Genomic DNA, 19,606 nt, shown 5'->3' on the forward strand with positions numbered 1-19,606 from the left:
TTCAAAGGGAAAAGAATAATCTTTTCACCAACTGGTGCTGGAACAATTAGATATCCACATTGAAAAGAGTGAATTTTGACCCTTATTTCACCTCATATACAAAATATCACTCAAATTGGATCATAGACCTAAATGTAAGATCTTGAAGGAACTATAGGTGTAAATCCTCATAATGTTTGGGTTAGACAGTAGTTTCTGGGATATGACAGCAAAAGCTCAAGTGACAAAAGAAAAACTAAATTGGACTTAATAAAAATAATAAAAACTTTTATGCATGAAGGAGTCCATTAAGAAAATGAAAAGACATCTCATGGATTGGGAGAAAATATTTACAAGCTATATATTTGATAAGGTATTTGTATTCAGAATATATAAAGAATTCTTACAACTCAACAAGAAAAAGACAAGTAACCCATTAAAAAATGGGCAAAGGATTTGAATAGTGACTTTTGCAAAGAAGAAATTGTCAGTAAGCTCATGCAAAGATGCTCAGTGTCATTAGGCATTAGGGAAACAAATCAAAACCACAGTGAGATACCATTTCCCAATCACTGGGATGGCTAAAATAAAAAGACAGACTCTAAGAATGTTGTTGAGAATGTGGAGAAACTGAAACCCTAATTGCTGGTGGGATTGTAAAATTCTGAAAACCATGAAAAACAGTTTGGCAATTTTTCACAATGTTAAACACATGAGTTACTATATGACTCCACAATTCCACTTCTAGGTTTATGTGCAAGAGAATTGAAAACATATGTTTGTCAGAAACTTGCACTCAAATGTTCATATTCATAATAGCCCCAAAGTGGAAATATCCAAAATGTCCTTCAACTGATGAATGAATAAACAAAATGTATATTCATCCAATGAAATACTATTCAGTTATAAAAAGGAGTGAAGTACTGATACATGTTATAATGGAGGTGAACCTTGAAACATTATATTATGTGAACAAAGCCAGCCCCAAAGAAAACGTTATATGATTCTATTTTTCTGAAATGTCCAGAACAGGTAAATTCATAGAAATTGAAAAAAAATTGGTTGCCAGGGGGAAGGAGGAATGAGGAGTGACTGCTAATGGGTTTGGGTATCTTTGGGTTGATGAAAATGTTCTAAAATGAGTGGTGATAGCTGTATATGCTAAGTGGTTCTCAACCTTTCTAATGCCGCGACCCTTTAATACAGTTCCTCATGTTGTGGTGACCCCAACCATAAAATTATTTTCGTTGCTACTTCATAACTGTAATTTTGCTACTGTTATGAATCGTAATGTAAATATCTGTGTTTTCCGATGGTCGTAGGCGACCCTGCTAGCGGTTCTCAACCTTTGAAAGCTTATGAATGTTATGGTAGGTGAATTACAGCTCAATAGAACTGTTCCATTAAAAAATGGCTTGGGTGGGGGTGGGGGAGAGTAGAGATTTCCAGCTGATATGAAAGGCTCCTTCTTTGCAGCGGGAGCTTAACCTGAGAGGCCTGCACTTCCCTCCTCCCTTTCCCCCTCCCCAGCCCAGCCCCTCTGTCAGTGGACCGATTTGGCTTTCGGGCTCTTGGGTTGAATGAGTTTCTAACTTTCTGGGGGCGTCTGGGGACCGGGTCTTCCCTACTCAGATGCTTGCTTTCACTTTCTGGGAATTTGGGGAGCGCAGAGATGGAGGGGAGAGCGGAGAGAAGCGGGTGGAGATGGGGGAGCTTGCCGAACCCTGCTTGTCTTCCCTCCCAGAGGGAATAGACGAGGCTGGCAGGGAACCCCCAAACCCAAACTCCCCACCGCCCAGCTCCCCGGAGGCCCAAGCGCAGCCTCCCGGCTTTTGGGCGATGCTGGGGGCTGCGGGCTCGCGGGTGCGGGGACCCGCCGTGCGTGGCAGTCACCTGCGAGAGTCTGAGGCCCCTGATGGAGGTGCGGCCGCACTTCCTGGTAGTGTTGCGGGAAGCCTTCTACCCACCAAGGCAGCCCCGCCACGTTCAGGTGCATTGTCATAATTACTGTGTCCGCTCTTACGGGCACGGGCTGGTCCTGGCTTACCCACCCCCAAATGCTGCGTTTTCAGAGTGCTTGGGAGCCCCCAGGTGCATTCCTTATTCTAATAAGGAACCCAGCACTGCAATCTACATTTGGTTATGCAAGTTCTGTGTCCTCCCAAAATCAGATTTGCGCTAATCACATGAGAGTTAGTTGGGACATATCCTTATGAAACAAATACTTGCAGGGAAGGCACAAAGGTCAGGTTTACAGATGAACCACGGGAGAAAGTGCAATCTGAACTTTAATGTAAAGAGCGGTAAGTTCTTGAAGTGGGAGAAAGGGAATTCCAGGCTACTTCTGAGGGCACCATAGCTGAGCAATCCTGCACCGACCGGCTTGGAGGCAAATATAACCCTCTTTGAAAAGATCCTGACCGCAGCTGTGTTCTTGATGTGTACCTGAGGAGTATCACCATTTGTACTGCAGTTACACCTTTCAAAGCTTTGGGTACTTTGGTTATCTTTAACATTAAACATGCAACTATTTTTTTTTTCCTTCCTTCCCCTCACCCCTCCAAACATGCAACTATTTTTATGGGACACTATACTCTCCTTATAATAAACAGAATGGAGACCATTTCTGCTCTATACTAACAAAAATGAATATGTTAAATATATACAGAACTTAATGAAAACTGAAGGTGAGATCTCAGTTTTAAAACTGTAGAGTTCACCCAGAAAAAGAACTAGGAAACAAAAACAAAACTACCCTTCCTATATTCTCCTAGGAGTCCTTGAACAATTTTTTAACACTAATATTTATAACAATAATAGCAACGCCCACTTATTAGGTACTAGGTGCCAGGCATAGTTTTAGGTGCTTGGTATAGTTTGAGTATTGTCTGTAATTTTCCAAGTTGCAGTTGTCTTCTAGTTTTTAAAGTGATAAAGCAACATTGAGTTAGACTTCTTGATCTATTATTTAAAAAAGAAAGAAAAGAGCAAAATCTGTTAAGTGCACAGCATAACTATACAACTATATAAAATAACAAGTAATTTGAATAATGCATTTTACATATAGTCAAAATATTTTTAGAGAGCTTAAGTTCAGAATATTATATTCATGTTTACTTATATTAGGGAATCTGAGAGTACAAGTAAATATGTCTTACTTTGCTTACTTCTTACATGAAAAAGCCTTAAAAACAAAGCAAATTAATCTAGAAAAAAATTAATTAAGTTAAATACTGTGTGTGTGTGTGTATGTGTGTGTATTTCTCCAATAAAATACATCCACAATAGGGGGAAAAAGCTGGAGGCAAATATGGTACATTTGAGAAAGAACGCTTTTAAAGATACCTTTTTTTCATTTGTAAGATTCCTCTGATGCATTGCTTCAGAAAGGATAGTTTATTTCAGATATCTGAATTAGCTTAGCATTAGTCCTCAGTGAGTAGATGTGTTTAAACTGTCACTGTGATCTTTCAAGCAGTAATTTATAGCACTTAAGCTCAGTTCACAACCTTTAAGTTTAGCACACTTTTACTAGACCCGGAGGCCAGAGAATAGTGGCTGCTCCATTCTTTGATACAAACAATTGATATTTTGTGTCTTTCATAAAGAACTGTGCAACCATAGTTTAAGAGAAGTCTCTAGACCCTTCTCCACCCCGCCTCAGCTATTTTGTTTAGTGTAAACCATATCCCACCTCTATGTTCTGTACCAAAGCCAATGTCTTGCCACCTGTCTTTGTATGGTTTGCAAAGTAGGGATGATTTTACATTTTTAAAAATATACATTTTTATTGATTTCAGAGAGGAAGGGAGAGGGAGAGAGAGATAGAAACATCAGTGATGAGAGAGAATCCTTGATCGGCTGCCTCCTGCACACCCCACACTAGGGATGGAGCCAGCAACCTGGGCATGTACCCTTGACTGGAATTGAACCCAGGACCCTTCAGTATGTAGGCTGACACTCTATCCACTGAGCCAAACCAGCTAGGGCTGATTTTACATTTTTAATGTGTTTTTTTTTAATCAAAAGAAGGATACTATTTTATGATATAACTATATAAAATTCAAATTTCAGTGTCTAATAATAAAATTTATTAGAACACAGCCACTCTCATTCATTTGTGTATTGTCTGTGGCTGCTTTCACACTACAACAGCAGAGCTGAGGAGTTTCAACAGAGACCCAGTAGCCCACAGAACTGAAAATATTTACTATAAGGCCTTTTATTTTTTTACTAGGGGCCCAGTGCATGAATTCGTGCACCTTGAAAGGAACTGTGGGTCACGAGGCTGCAGTGGGCACAGGGGTGGGTCTTGGCCCATCCTCCGTGCCCTTACCTGGCCCCTCCCACCATGGCCCTGGGCCCCTGTCTGCGCCTGGCAGTCCCCGCTCGTACCTGCTGACTGCATGGAGCGATTGGGGCCGGCAAAAGCAGTGGGTGCGCACGGGGCCGGCGCTGTCAGTGGTTGCGAGCAGCAGCTGCTAACCTCATCTCCCCTCAGGAGCAGGGGGAGGTGGAGAAGCCCTTGGGTGATCGGGCTGGCAGCCGCCACTTGCACCTGCTGATGGCACCGAGTGATCGGGAACGGCACCAGGCACCGGCAGTGGGTGTGAGCAGGGCTGGCGCTGGCAGCAGGTGCAAGCGGGGCCGGCTCCAGCAGCAGGTGTGAGTGCCAGGCGGGACCGCGGTGTGCAGGAGCAAAGAATTTTCAGTAACCAGAGGCTAACCCCAATGATAGCGACCGGTGCCCCACCTTGGTCTGGCACCCCTGCTCACCTGCTGTACCATCGCGCCGCGGCCAACGCCCCACCATGTTCCGCACATGCCCCCTGGTGGTCAGTGCACTTCATAGCAACTGGTTGTTCAGTTGTTCTACCATTCGGTCTATTTGCATATTAGCCTTTTTTATATAGGATTTTAAAAATATGTGTATTTTTATTGATTTCAGAGAGGAACAGATAGAAAGAGAGAGAGAAACATTAGGGATGAGAGACAATCATTGATCCATGCCAGCTGGGCTTTTTTACAGAAACAGGTTTTTGACCATACATTTTTCTATGTATACTGGCCTGGCCGGCATGGCTCAGTGGTTGAACGTTGACCTAAGAACCAGGAAGTCACGGTTCAATTCTTGTTAAGGGCACATGCCCAGGTTATGGGCTTGATCCCCAGTGTGGGCCGATCAATGATTCTCTCATATCATTGATGTTTCTATCTCTCTCTCCCTCTCCCTTCCTCCCTGAAATAAAAAAAAAATACATGTTAAAAAATGTATACCTGCTGATATTAGCTTTCTGCTTAATACCTATTTTTCTTGGAATAAAAATCTAAAATTTTGTATAGGGATCAGCCCACCACTCCAGCCTCATCTCAATGCACCTTCCCTGTTCTTCAATGTTCTGCCTCCCCCACAACGACCCCCCGTACTAGGTCTTCAAACATAATCTTACTGCCTGGTTCTTTCCCACCCTGACTTCTAACTGAAACTCATTAGTAAAGCTGAAGTCAGGTCCATTCTTTCACCTTCCTATATCATCTTGGACTTCCCCTTTATAACACTCATTACAATTATAATACTTTGTTCTATTTTTTTTTCTTTTTGCTTCATGACAAATAACCTTGAGGGTAAGGACCAGATCTGTGTATGTCCAGTGACAAGTTCAGTGTTGACTGCATAGCTGGGTTGGCACGCAGCTCGCTTTACCCAGTACAGTTTGGGACTGTCTGGGTTTAAGCCTCTGTCAGTGTAAATGTCAGTAGTGCTCCTTTATTCTCAGAAGTGTGCCAGTTTGGACAGTAAGTGATAGGGTTACATTACACATAACCAATGCTCAATAAATAGTTTTTGAGTGACTCAGCTTAGTGAAATCTCAATGACTCATATTCCAGATAATCATTTAGTTGCAGAAACAACATTGAGGATATACCCTAAGTTTATTGTTCATTTAACTCAATTTCTTAAACCTATATGTGCCATGAGAACAAATGATTATCATGAAACACTAAACTATCCTCAATTGCCAAAGAAATCTTATTTTCTGCATACTTGAATTACAAGAAAATAGCATGTATATACAATATAAAGTTATTAGTTTTAACAAGGCTTAAAACAAAAGTTTTTTTTTGTGTTTTTTTTTTTTTGTTGTTGTTTTTTTTTTTTTTTTTGGTTAAAGCTCAATCCTTAGTATGACTCCATTCATGTTCCTAGTGGTATTATTATTGGATTTAGGATTTACTGATACTAATAATATAGGCAGGATGTGTAGAGAATCAAAATGTTCTTTTTGCACTATTTTTTTCTCTCTCAGATAATAGTGGTCTCTCTTGCCAGTACATAGGGACTACTGGGAAACTAGCTCTTCCCGGAAATTTGAGAGTACATTTTGAGAGTAAATATTTAAATTTAGGGTCACATAGAGCAGAAATATGCACTCATTTTTAATTCTAAGGCTTAAAGGGAGAGAGTGGCTTTCAGAGTCACTCCCTAAGGACAGAGGGGGCACGTGTCAGAATTAGGGATGAGGGAAGCCTTTTTAATGTATACAGACCCACCTTCTTCAAATTCTGATACATGTCACTCCAGCTTCTATTTTGGGAATTGCTAGCATTCCTCAGGTGTGTTGGCAAAAAAAAAAAAAAAAAAAAAAAAAAAATTAAACAGTTGATTGATTTTATTAGTATAAAGAAAAAATATGTCTGAGGAGGCTTGGCCAGACTTAGGCCAAGAATTTAGGATTTAGGACAGAAAAGTATAGTCACAGAGGCAGACTTTGATCACTGGAGTAATGTACAGAGATGAATCATTGGGCTCCACCAACGTGAAAGTAATTGTCCCTTAAAACGGTCTACCTTTACTCTGGTTCCCTGCTTATCATGCAAAGTTCTGATTGCTAACCTCTGACTTCCAAGATATTCAGGCGTCCTGGAATGAAAGATTTTTCATGGCTAGGAAGGATTGTTCCTCTACTATGCGTTAGTATATTTACCACTGAGTGAGTTTATGCATTTTGTGAGTGTGGCTTAATTAAGGAAGCTTCTCTGAGTGCAATTCTAGGACATTGACAGTGCTGAGGCCATTCTCCAAATAGTGGTCAGTTGGCGAAGTTAATGTCACCTTTGGAGACCTTTTGGAAGAGTGTCATCCAGCTGTCTCCTCACACTCCTCAGCCTTATCAAACCCCTTTATTCTTCCTTATGCCCCTTTCCAATGATCACTTCTTTGGAAGTTACTTGGAAATCTAGAAGTGCAACATTCAAACCTACCAGGGAAAAATAAGTGTTAAATTGTTATTTTAGCCACATTTTCCATATAATAACCTGGCAGTGTAGGAGTATTTGTATTCTTGTATTGTTCCCTCTTTTTTACTTTCTTGGTTTGCAGAACCCCATCTACTTTCCCTTTGTTGATGAAGTATGTCTCCTACCTAGTCACCCAAGCCGGGAACCTGGATGTATCCTTGTTTCTTACCTCTTCTTTACCAACCATGTCATATTGGTCACCAAAGCCCTCATCTTTTTTAGCTTAAACCATTAAAATAGTTTTCTACCACTTTTTAACACACTAATCTGTCCTTTTAAGTTGTTACCAAAGTAGTAGTAACTTTAAAAGTGTATATTTAATTAATTTATTTTATTGTGGTAACATTGCTCTGTAACATTACATAAATTTCAGGTGTACAACATTATAGTTTTATATCTGTACTAGGGTCCCAGTGCACAAATCGTGCACCTTCAAAGGAACTATGGGCCGCGAGGCTGCAGTAGGCCGTTAGCGGGTGTGAGCGGGGCCAGTGCCATCAGCAGATGTGAGCAGCAGCTGCTGCCCCGATCGCCCCTCTGGAGCAGGGGGAGGTGGAGAAGCCCTCAGGGGCGATCAGAGCTGGCAGCTGCCGCTCGCACCTGCTGATGGTGCCGAGTGATTGGGACCGGCGCCGGGCACCAGTAGCGGGTGCGAGTGGCTCCAGCGCTGGCTGTGGGTGCAAGTAGTGGCTTCGGCACTGGTGGTGGCTTCAGCACTGGCAGCGGGTGCAAGCGGGGCCATCACTGGCAGCGGGTGTGAGAGGCGGCTGCTGACCCCGATCTTCCCTCAGGAGCTGGGGGAGGTGGAGAAGCCCTCAGGGGCAATTGGGGCGGGCAGCCGCCTCTTGAACCCGCTGCTGTTGATGGCCCCAGTTGCACCCGCTGTTGGCACTGGTCCCAATCACTCCGTGCTGTCAGCAGGTGCAAGTGGGGCCAGCGCCATCAGCGCATGAGAGCGGTGGCAATGGGAGTGGGGCTGCCGGCAGACAGGGTACCGGGGGTTGTGGTGGGAGGGGCCAGGCGGGGCCGTGGAGGATGGGCCAAGACCCGCCCCTGTGCCCACCTCAGCCTCGTGGCCCACAGTTCCTTTCAAGGTGCACGAATTCATGCACTGGGCCCCTAGTGTTAACAGTGAAATTTCAGGGGAAAAAATGAAGAAAACAATTCTAAATGTAATTGCAACAAAAGGAATAAAATACCTAGGAATAAAATTAACAAAGGATGTGAAGGACCTGCACACTGAAACCTACAGGACATTATTTAAAGAAGTTGAAGAAGACACAAAGAAATGGAAAGATACTCCATGTTCATGGATTGGAAGAATCAACCTAGTTAAAATGGCCATATTACCCAAAGCAATATAGAGATTTTATGCAATCCCCTTCAAAATCCCGGTGCTGTTTTTTAAAGAAATAAAACAAAAAATCAGACTTGTATGGAACTACAAAAGACCCCAAATAGCCAAAGCAATTCTAAGAAAAAAGAACAAAGTTGGCACTATCACACTTCCTGACTTTGAAATATATTTCATCTTTTTTATGGCTGAGTAGTATTGCATCATATCTATCTATCTATCTATCTATCTATCTATCTATCTATCTATCTAATCACATGTTTATCTGTTCATCAGTCGCTGAACACAGGTTACTTCAATGAATACAGGTGTACATACATCTTTTGAATTAGTGTTTTTATACTCTTTGGATAAATATCTATAAAAAGTGTATCTTTTAAAAATACAATTCTGAACTTGTTACTTTTCTATGTGAAACGAGTAAGTAGCTTTTTTGACAGTGTAAACCCCATGGCATATGAGACTCTTCACGAGGTGGCTGCTTCCCCCTTTCCCACCCACTCTTCTCTTCTTTTTCCCCTCTTTCCCCATCATCAGTGTTAGTCATGGTGAACTGGCTTGCCAGGCTGCTCCACTCCTTTGCATTGCTAGTCATGTGCTTATCTTCCTCCATCTTTCAGTAGCATCTCACACCATTGCACATTCCCTCTATTTTGCACACCTTCTTTCCTTGATTTCCCAGACATTCCTTCTGGAACTTCCTCTTACCTTTCTGTTATCTCATTCTTTTTTTGCTGGCCACTCCTCTTTTACTCAGCCTTTGCATGCCAGGCTTTCTTGAGGCTCAGTCTTAGGCTCTGTTTTCCCTCACGGTTACTTTATATTTAGTTCTGCTCTAGATACCAGTGGTTTACTATAAGAATTTTTATATTTAGCAAAAATATATACAGATCATTTACAGTATATTTAATATACATTTCCTCATATCTGTTTGGGGCTGCCCCGTGTGCTTTCTTCAGTTTGATCGAGTGCTGCTCTCCACTGTCTCTCTGTTCCCTCATCCTACTATTATATAAAATGATGAGGTTTTAGCACACACCCCCATAGAAAAGTAGATCTTTTCAGTTCATCAAGTAGCATTTGTCATGTGTATACACCTTACTAAATTAAACGGAGCAACTAGGTAGAAATTAGAGCAAGCTTTGATTTTTCATTTAGAAGAAAAATTCTCTTTTGGGAAATAAATTGGAATTATTAGATGAGACCCTCTATAGTGTTTATTATAGTCCAGGTCCTTGACAGGAAATTATTTTGAATAAAGTAAAAAAATATTTTTAAAGGAAAGAATTGTTGAGTGATCAAGATGTAAACTTTTCAGTGATGAAAGATGTGCTGTGTGCTCTTTAGAATTGCTCCATTTGATAGCTCATTCTTCCTGCTATTTCCTGACATTCCATTTCTGGTACTCAGGAGGCTCAATCTTTGATAATTGTGAAGGGTTAACGCAGGAGTCAGTCTGATGGGGCCACTACATCAGTACTGAAGAAGTGGTATATGAAGTAATGACATTGCTAGAACTAAATAAAAGCATTAGCATGGAGAAGAAAAGTTAACCCTTAATATATTTAATTTTTAAAATGAGATTAAAGTAACATTGCAACAGGCATTTTACATAATTGAGTAATAAGTAAGGTAGCTTCATTTGCATTGTATTGTTTCTAATTTGAAGAAATAGGGATCTGTCCCTTTAATGAAACCCTGTTTACCTATCTCTTCTAGTAGGCGTGGCTTAGGAACCTGTAGAGTGAGGTATAACTTCCAATTCTGCATTCTGACCTGCCACTTGGAAAGAATGCTCATACTACAAACCAGGAAGTGACAAATAATGTGCTTTAAACTACAATACAACTTGTCTTTTGTAAGAAAAAGCTTCTCATAACAAAACTAGAAGACTGAGGCATTGATTTTACATGGTTGTCATTAAATATTTGGAACTCTGCTGTGGGATAAAGACTTTGCAGCATACTTAGAATACAAAGCTTTCTGGTCCAGAAATTGATCTCCTGACTTTTGAGCCTTATCTGGTTACTGCTTGGTTCATGTTATTTTGTTAAAGTACTCTGCAGGCTGAACCGGGGAGACTCTCCATTGTTTGCAGGTAGGTGGTCAGCCTTTGTTTAAAATTTAGGTTGTGTTTTAAGGTTGCTCAACCTTGATTATGCTGCTGATTATTGAAATAATAATGAATCTCAGTAGGATGTATGTTTGAATGTTTGAATGTTCAGCACGGCTTTCAATCACCATATTTTTGTGACTTCTGGCCAACTTTGTAGAAAATGCCATTTTTAACAAATTAGCAAGTCTATAAGCTGCTGAGTTGTGAGTTCTATTTTGTTTTCCATTAACCTTTTATATATACATATTTTTAAAACTAGTAGATTAAAAATATATTGAAATTACAAATTACCCTGCTATTAACTTCCTGATAGTATTTGATAATATATTTAAATCATTTATTTATGTAGTCAAATAAAATTGAATTTTTGTTGTTAATATTTTACTTGTAAGTTTTATTACTTTCACTCTTAGGAAGCTGTCTGAATATTTATCATTTGTTTATCTACTTGCTTTAGTCTCTTTTGGTGTCATTTAATATCTATTATTTCAGAAGAGTTTTTATAAGAGGTTAATATTCCATAAGTACTATATTGAAATATTGCTTGTTTCTCTTTACAATGTTAACCGTCTATTTATGACACAAAGTATTTCAAAGATAATGTCTTTAGAAGAGTGAGCTAATTTTTAATATGAACTAACTGCTATTGTGAAGAAAAAAAAAAGTAAAAAAATGGCTCTTATGGAGTGGAAGTAAAAATAAATGTGTGGGGTACTTTTAGGATCAAGGACAGTGGTTCCTTAACTTTCTCTACCACCAGTGATCCTTTTAATTTTTTTCTATGGACACTATACTTTAAAAGACTTTTTGTCCACCAAATAAATGGTGTATATTAAATAATAAAATGTTAGAACATTATTGTTTATTAGTCGTATATAATTTCCAATGAGAGTTTATTATGTCTGACATAACCACTTTAGGTTAATATAATTCAGCCCCAAACAAAGAGGCCTGACATTTTAGTTAGCTTGAGTAATTTTATTATAGGTAACCATTTGGATATTTCTGACTTTTGAAATATTGAAAATATTATCTGAATTTTCATCAACTACTCTTGTGGAATCCTAGTAGTCTGAGCCTGGCAAATTGGGAACTATTGGTTTTAAGTGCAGAAATTTTGTTCTTAATCTCTTGAGGTTCCACGAAATGTAATGAAGGTTATCAAGTGTAATGTAACAAACAAAGATACCATAGCTTCTAGACAGAGAGAAGAAACAAGGAGAAAGAAAAAAAAAAAAAGGAAGTGGTATTTGTCATAGGGAATATCTGGGAGGAATTCAAAGCATCTGTATGTCTTGGCCCCATTAAATATATATTTGCTCCTACTATTTCCCAACTTAAAATTTTTACTCCACTTAGGCTGATAAACTATTAACTGACTTCAAAACAAATATTACTTTGGTTCTTCATGTATTAGTTATATATTTGTATGTTGATTTTCCTTGCCAAGAATTTTCTCATTTCTCCATTTTCCCTCTTCATGTTCTTCTCTTAGCTCAGCTGAAGACCCTTCTCCTGTCTGAGCACCCAAACCCATGTAATATTTACTACAGTGTTAAGTACATATTAATATTACTAGAGGCCCAATGCACAAAATGTGTGCAAGAGTAGGCCTTCCTTCCCCTGGCTGCCGGCACTGGCTTCCATCTGGCACCTGGGACCCAGGCTTCCCTCGCTGCCCCGGCTTTGTCCGGAAGAATGTCTGGTCTAATTAGCATATTACACTTTTATTATTATAGAGGGTTTGTCATATTTAATTTACTTAAAAGTCTCCTATGTTTCTTCAACTATACTGTAAGTTGTTTGAGAGCATTTTATCCTCCTTAGTATCTAGTGCAGGGGTATATATTTGATAACTTCTAAGTAATTATTTGTTGAATGGATGAGAGAAAGAATCTTGCCAACAGTTGCTTCAAGTATTATGCTGCCTCCTTCTCCCTTGCTTAATCATGTGTTTACCATCAGTAATGTTTCTAGAAATGAGACCATTGGTTATCACACTATTATTGTTTTTGTTTTACTATGTAATCTGAATTTTTTGTATTAGATGATTTTAGCACTGATATGATACCTACAAAGAAAGAATGAGCTGGGCTTTATTACAAATAAATCAAATAAAATATTCTTAATTCCAACCTCTTGCATTTTATGTTTTAGGAAAATATAATTTAAAGTCTACTGCTATGTAAGGTTTTTAAAATGGTTGAAATATTCGGATATATTAAGGGTTAAGAGGATGGGTTCTGTTTGATGATTAGAACTCTGAATGGAGATCCAGGGTCATGGCAGACTGGTTGGATTGCAGAATTTAAACTGCAGATTAGTAATTGCCAGAAACCATGAACACATCCTATCTAATGAAAGAGTAATATGCAAATTAACCATCACCCTGCTACACCCACAAGCCATGCCCACTAACCACGCCCACTAGCCAATCAGGAGTGAGTATGCAAATTAACCCCAACCAAGATGGCTGCAGCCACAGAGAGAGCAGGAGGGAGGCTTGGGTTTCCCCGGCGATGGAGGAAGCCAAGCTTTCCGCACACCCTCGCTGGCCCAGGCCTCCGCATAAGGATACAAAGTTTCAATTATAGAAGTTAAATAAATTCCAACAGACATGGCTGCTGCCCTCCGGAGGGAGCAGAAGGCTTGGCTCTGCTCCAGGCTACAAAGTTTCAATTATAGAAGATAGATAAATACCAGATACCAGAGCCTCTGCTTGGGTCGCTGGGGGGCGTGGCCGGCCTGCAAACCATCACAGGCCCCTTGCCCAGGCCGCACCATGCCCCAAGGGAACCCCCACCCTGATCCGGGACACCCTTCAAGGGCAAACCAGCTAGCCCCCACCTGTGCACCAGGCCTCTATCCTATCTAATAAAAGAGTAATATGCAGATTGACCATCACTCCAACACACAAGATGGTTGCCCCCATGTGGTCAAAGATCCTGCCCCCATGTGGACACAAGATGGCCAGCAGGGGAGGGCAGTTGGGAGGGACCAGGCCTGCAAGGGAGGGCAGTTGTGGGCGATCAGGCCAGCAGGGGAGGGCAGTTGGGAGAGACCAGGCCTGCAAGGGAGGGCAGTTAGGGGTTACCAGGCCGGCAGAGGAGGGAAGTTGGGGGCAAACAGGCTGGCAGGGGAGCAGTTAGACATCAATCAGTCTGGCAGGGGAGTGGTTAGGTGGATGATCAGGCTGGCAGGCAGAAGCGGTTAGGGGCAATCAGGAAGGCAGGCAGGCGAGCAGTTGGGAGCGAGCAGTCCTGGATTGTGAGAGGGATGTCCGACTGCCCGTTTAGGCCCAATCCCACTGTGATCAGGTCTAAACAAGCAGTCAGACATCCCTTGAGGGGTCCCAGATTGGAGAGGGTGCAGGCTGGACTGAGGGACCCGCCCCCATCCCCCGTGCACGAATTTCATGCACTGGGCCTCTAGTTGTTTTATAAAAAGAGAACTTCAAACATCTTTCCATTTACAGTTGTTATTGTATTACATACCATCTAGTAGCTGCACATCAGGTCATTTTGACTTCAGAATTCATGTTTGAATCACTACATTACACTATCTTACATTTTCCGATACACAGTGTAATTTTTCTGTCCTTTTAGAGCTTGACCAGACAGGAATTCTGGCAGCTGCTCCAGCAGAACTATGGCGCTGAGCTAGGCTTAAATGCTGAAGAGATGGAAAACTTGTCCGTGTCGATTGAGGATAATGTACAGCCAAGGTACAGCAATGTTTTGAAATGTCAAGATTTCTTAATCATTAATCAAAGCAGAATTATTTTAAACTTTACTAATTCAGAATTTCTATTTACTCACCCTGGGTGAAATTTGCCTTCGTCCTCTTTAGTGGAATGGAGTGAGTGGTGAGGACAGTGAATAGTTCACTAAATTGGTAAGCAAATACAAAACATACAAGGAAATATATCTTTGTAACTGTGTCACCTAGGATTTGCTTAAAGTGTGATTTTAGTAAACTTTTTTTATTAAGAAGTACTTAGTGAAATCTCTGTGCTTATACTGATAGGTATAAGCTAAATTAGCTGGTAGGTATTTTGAGGGATACAAAGATACCACAACTTTTCCTCAAGGATACCCTAGCATAGTGCTTGAGATGTAGTTGGCACTCAACAAATATAGAATGCATTAAGTAGGGAAGCTTACAGTACTATGGGGAATGCAATTAATTGAAAGTGATAAGGGCCAAGAGGAGCAATAGATAATGTGATAAAGAAATTCAGAGTAGAGAGAGATTATTTTTGACTAATGGGAATTCATTTGGAAGAGTGGACATTTTTATTAACCTGTAGAAGTAAAAATGCATTTTGTGTAATGATAATTGAGATCATAGCAATAAAAACAACTGAGTATAATACATTAAAATTCTAAAGCAAACATTATGCTAAATGAAAGAAGCCAGTCACAAATGACCATACTGTATGATTCTATTTATATGAAATTGAGCCTAGAATAATTAAATCCATAGAGAAAGAAAGCAGATTAGTAGTTGCCAGGGGCTGGGAGGAAGGGAAAATGGGAGTGACTCTAATGTGTACAGGGTTTCTTTTTGGGGTGATGAAAATACTCTAAAATTAGATAGTGGTGATGGTTGCACAACCCTGTAAACCACTGTATTGTATATTTTAAATATGGTACATTTTATGGTAAGAGAATTATAACAATAAAACTGTTATTTTAAAAATTCTATAGCAAATGAATCTTAAAATGGAAATCTTTCAAAAGCCTTGATTTTCACTCCATCTAGTGTTCTAGTCACGCTGATCCTATTTTAGTGTTTCAGTTAAGCATCAATATTTACAGTGTTTTTTTACACGGTTACACATGCATATTTTATTAGTTTTCTGTAACGTTAAATTTTTCTCTTGTACTGCTGTCCTTGTCAAGTTTATTAGCTTCTTTCAGGTACTGGAGTTGGGTAGAAAAGCAATTGATAACAATGCAAAGAGCCTTGGATAGTGGTAAAGAAGATCTGGATCCTAGTCTGGACTCTGCCACCAAGTAGCTGAGCAACTGCAAGCAAATCACTTAGCTTTTCTTATCCTCAGTTTTCTCATCTGTGAAATGAGGCAATTAAACTAGCTGATCTCCAAGGCCCCTGACAACTCAAAGCGTTTCTGGTGTTTGAAGAAAGAAAGAATAAATAATTTTTGACCAGCTGCTTTATACACTCTAAGGTGCAAGTTCTTGAAGTCAGCAGAAAAGCTGCTGTTTTCTTGGTGACTGAGTGCTCTCTAAGAAAGATGTGGCAGAATCCTCATTCCCTTTTCTGCTCCTTTTCCCATTCTTCCAGTCTCTGAAAGAAGCATATCTGTCTCAGACGTTTATTTCCTCAGCTTTTCCATCTTCTTTCTCTTCATTTTCAGTCTCTCCTTCACTCTCCATTCTCCTTTTTTCTATATTTCACAACTCAACTCCATTCTTAAAATCCTGAGGTTCAGACACTCAGGTGGTGGGCTAGTCTCCAGGAGCCATTTTTCTTGCTCGGTTCCCTCAGAGCCTGGCCATTCTGCGGGGCCAAAAGTGACCTGGTAGTAGACCTAAGTGTTATTTGGATGGAGGAGAATAGTTTAAAGGCCCTTTGGCGTTTCTGTTCCTTCCTCAGGATAGTATGGCTTCACATGTCAGGCTATTTATTTTAGAAGAGCTTTAAGTCTGTACAATGATTACATGTAGTAATAATTTCTCAGTAAGGTCGAGTGCTGGAGATTAGATCCGTTGTGTGCCTTTTGTATTTAATAGACTTCCCTTTCTCTTGGCTCCCTGAGAGAGGAAAAGCAGGTCCCAGGACATTTAGTGTAGTCTTGTCCCGGTGACCATTCAAAAGCTGCTCCTTAAACCTTGTTCTTAGGAATAAGACAAGCAAGAAGGGGATATGGACTGATTAATGGGCTCTGGGCTGAGACCTAAGGAGCTTCCACTGCTGGGGAGGATCCACCATCTCAGGGACTGAATCAGAAGGAAGGATATCAAACTACCTCTGGTGCTGACTGGCATCCAACTTAAACATCCGCCGGGTATCTTTTGGAGCTTTGTGGTTGTCCACAACTGACATGCAAACAAGCAATAATTATTTTATTAGTTGCTGTTACGGCCATCTGTACTTGGTTAATTTTTTAATGGTTTCTGAAATTTATAAAATCTCACATGAGCATTATCTTACTTTAGATATAAAGCCAATTTGCATGTGATTTAAGAAGATAGCTATGTTATAAATAGAGGCTTATTTGTTACATTACAAAAAACCATTTGTTTTCAAAGTGCTTTATAATAGAAAAGGCCCTCAGAGAGGAGACAAAATCACATATCTGTGTGGCAGTGACCTTGTTTATATTTCCATAATGATGTATGTGTTTCTTACAGAAGTCCTGAAAGAAGCAACTTGGATGACTGTGGGGAGAGAGATGAAAAGTTATCCAAGTCAATCAGTTTTATCCCTGAATCAATTAATCGGGCTTCAGAAACAGAGTCAATCGATGGAAATCTATCAAAAGCGGTTAGTGTGTGATACCCCTTTAAAATATATTTGATGCTGCCATGTGTTAATCATGATATAAGATAAAATGAAAATACAGTATACAAAATATTTAAAACTTAAGATGTCAGGCTGCTCCTTCATTTTAGGAGTGTTAAGTGTGTAAGTAGCAGAGGTTGTATACATATGTGGTTCTGTTCAGAGCTGGATATGGTGCAGAGCTATCAGAGCACCAGTCTAAGAGGGGGTAGACATCACTAAACATATAATAAGATGGCCCAGCCAGTGGTTGAGTGTTTACCCATGAACCAGGAGGTCATTATTTGATTCCCAGTCAGGGCACTTGCCCAGATTGCGGGCTTGATCTCCAATGGAGGGTGTGTCGGAGGGAGCCAATCAATGATTCTCTGTCATCATTGATGTTTCTATCTCTCTCTCCCTCTCTGAAATCAATAGAAATATACTTAAAAAATATAATAAGGTGAAGAAAGTCATAGCAGAATTTTCCCCAGGGTAGGTAGTGTGTGTGGTAGTCTGCTCTGAAGGGGGATGAGAGCCCTGAGCAGCATGCTTGCATAATAGGAGATGCTTCTTAAGCTGACTGCTAAAGCAGGCACATCCAGTTAACCACTGGCTTTCAGAGTTAGTTAGTTCCTTCCTTTATTTTTTTCAAGCATTGTTATAAGCCCATTGATCTTTCCATGAGCTTCTGTCACTTGGAGTCATTATTACTTTTAATACTCAGTTTGTCCCTTCTGAGTCCCTTCAGATTGGCTCCTTTGTCCTGTTAAAATGATGGATGATTTCTGATGGCTTCCTTTCTTTCTGGTACAAGAACACGTCCCATGCACATTTTGTATAATTTTGTCCCAGACTTAATATCAACCATTTTCACTAAACTATATAGTTGTTAGTGAAGAATGGTGGTTAGAGACCACATTCTGAGTGCTAAGATTGTGCCTGCCCTAGAGCTTTTATTCTGATTGGAACTGCAAGTTCGGGCCTAAAGCAGAATTTTTTGGTTTGGACCAGAGCTTGATTGCAAATCCTACCTCTGCCATTGGCTGTATGACTTTAAATAAGTTAATTTAATTACTTAATCTTTCTCTGCTTTTGTTTTCTCAACTCCTTGAAGATGAGGACAATACTATCCCAGGGGGCTATTTATAAGGATTGAATGAGTTAATATAGGGGAAAGTGCTTTGAGCAGTCCCCAGCACACATTAAGTGTTCAGTAACCATAAGGTGGGATAATCGAAGGCAAATCTGTGTGTGGCCAGCAATGGACCTTTTCTACCTTCTCCCATGGAGCTCCCAGCATCTCCTGTGAATAAACGTTAGGAAAACATGGAAACAGACTGTATTTATGTGAAAGCCCACCAAGGTATCAGCTAGTTTCAGGCACCTATCATGCATCGCTCTTGGTCTGATTTTTTGTGGGGGGTTTCTTGCAAAACTGATCCATCTGGAGTCCCTGAGGAACTTCCTACTGGTACAAGGAAGGGATTCTGGATGATGCTTTCTCTGTGTGTTTTCACCGAGAAGACCAAGCCACTCAATTTTCGGGAGGTAACAGGACAGGGGATCTCTTGGAGTCTTCTCATCCTTTTACAAAAGTCTGACTTTGAGGACTGGGTTCTCAGAACTACCAATCTTACTTGAGTCTTTCCTACTGCCCCCTTAATAAGGTCTCCTGTAGCTGCTCTTGGAAGAGTTAACCCCTTGGTTCTTCTAGTTTTATCCCTAAAGGAAGTCATATTTTCTCCAAGGAATGGGAATGGAATGCAGAGGAATAGTTTAATGTTTTAAGATTGATCATACATTCATTGATGTTACTTAGATGTTTTCAGGTTATGGAATACAAGTAATATAGAAGCTCGGTCCTTTTTTACCTTTTACCTTTTGCATTCAAGAGCAGTATTATGAGATTCTCAGATTTCAACAAATATCATGTCACTTTATTTCATTTTTACTGCCAACAAAATTAGAAGTAAAAAAGTCAGAAATAACATTTTTCCAAGATGAAAGTAGATATTTCTTAAGTTATAAAATTAATACTCTATAAAAATTCAGGAGATTAGAAAAGTATATAAAGAAATAAATTGTCCAGATGCTAACTTCTCAAAAATAGTGACTGTTACTTTTCCTACAAATATCTATTTATATTATTTATAACTAGAGGCCTGGTGCACGAAATTTTTGCACTGGGTGTGTGTGGGGGTGTTCCTCAGCCCAGCCTGCACCCTCTCCAATCTGGGACATCCCTCTCACAATCCGGGACTGCTGGCTTCAAACCGCTCGCCTGCCTGCCTGCCTGATTGCTCCTAACCGCTTCTGCCTACCAGCCTGATCACTCCCTAACCACT

General features: G+C 40.2%; 1 protein-coding gene across 4 annotated transcripts in view; it reads left to right on the plus strand.

Moving 5' to 3' along the window:
* Positions 1–19,606, plus strand: part of GRAMD1C (GRAM domain containing 1C) — a 90,418-nt gene that overhangs the window by 34,989 nt on the left and 35,823 nt on the right. For 3 of the 4 annotated variants that reach the window (XM_080654348.1, XM_080654347.1, XM_080654349.1), the window contains 2 exons: positions 14,354–14,472; positions 17,129–17,261. In XM_080654348.1, coding sequence (XP_080510474.1) covers positions 14,354–14,472; positions 17,129–17,261 — 252 coding nt within the window. Of the gene's footprint in view, positions 1–10,373; positions 10,731–14,353; positions 14,473–17,128; positions 17,262–19,606 lie in introns of those variants that run through there. The other variant, XM_080654350.1, reaches the window with a different exon arrangement.

This window comes from Plecotus auritus (genome assembly GCF_963455305.1).
Source record: "Plecotus auritus genome assembly, chromosome: 2".
In the NCBI taxonomy this organism is placed as follows: Eukaryota; Metazoa; Chordata; class Mammalia; order Chiroptera; family Vespertilionidae; genus Plecotus; species Plecotus auritus.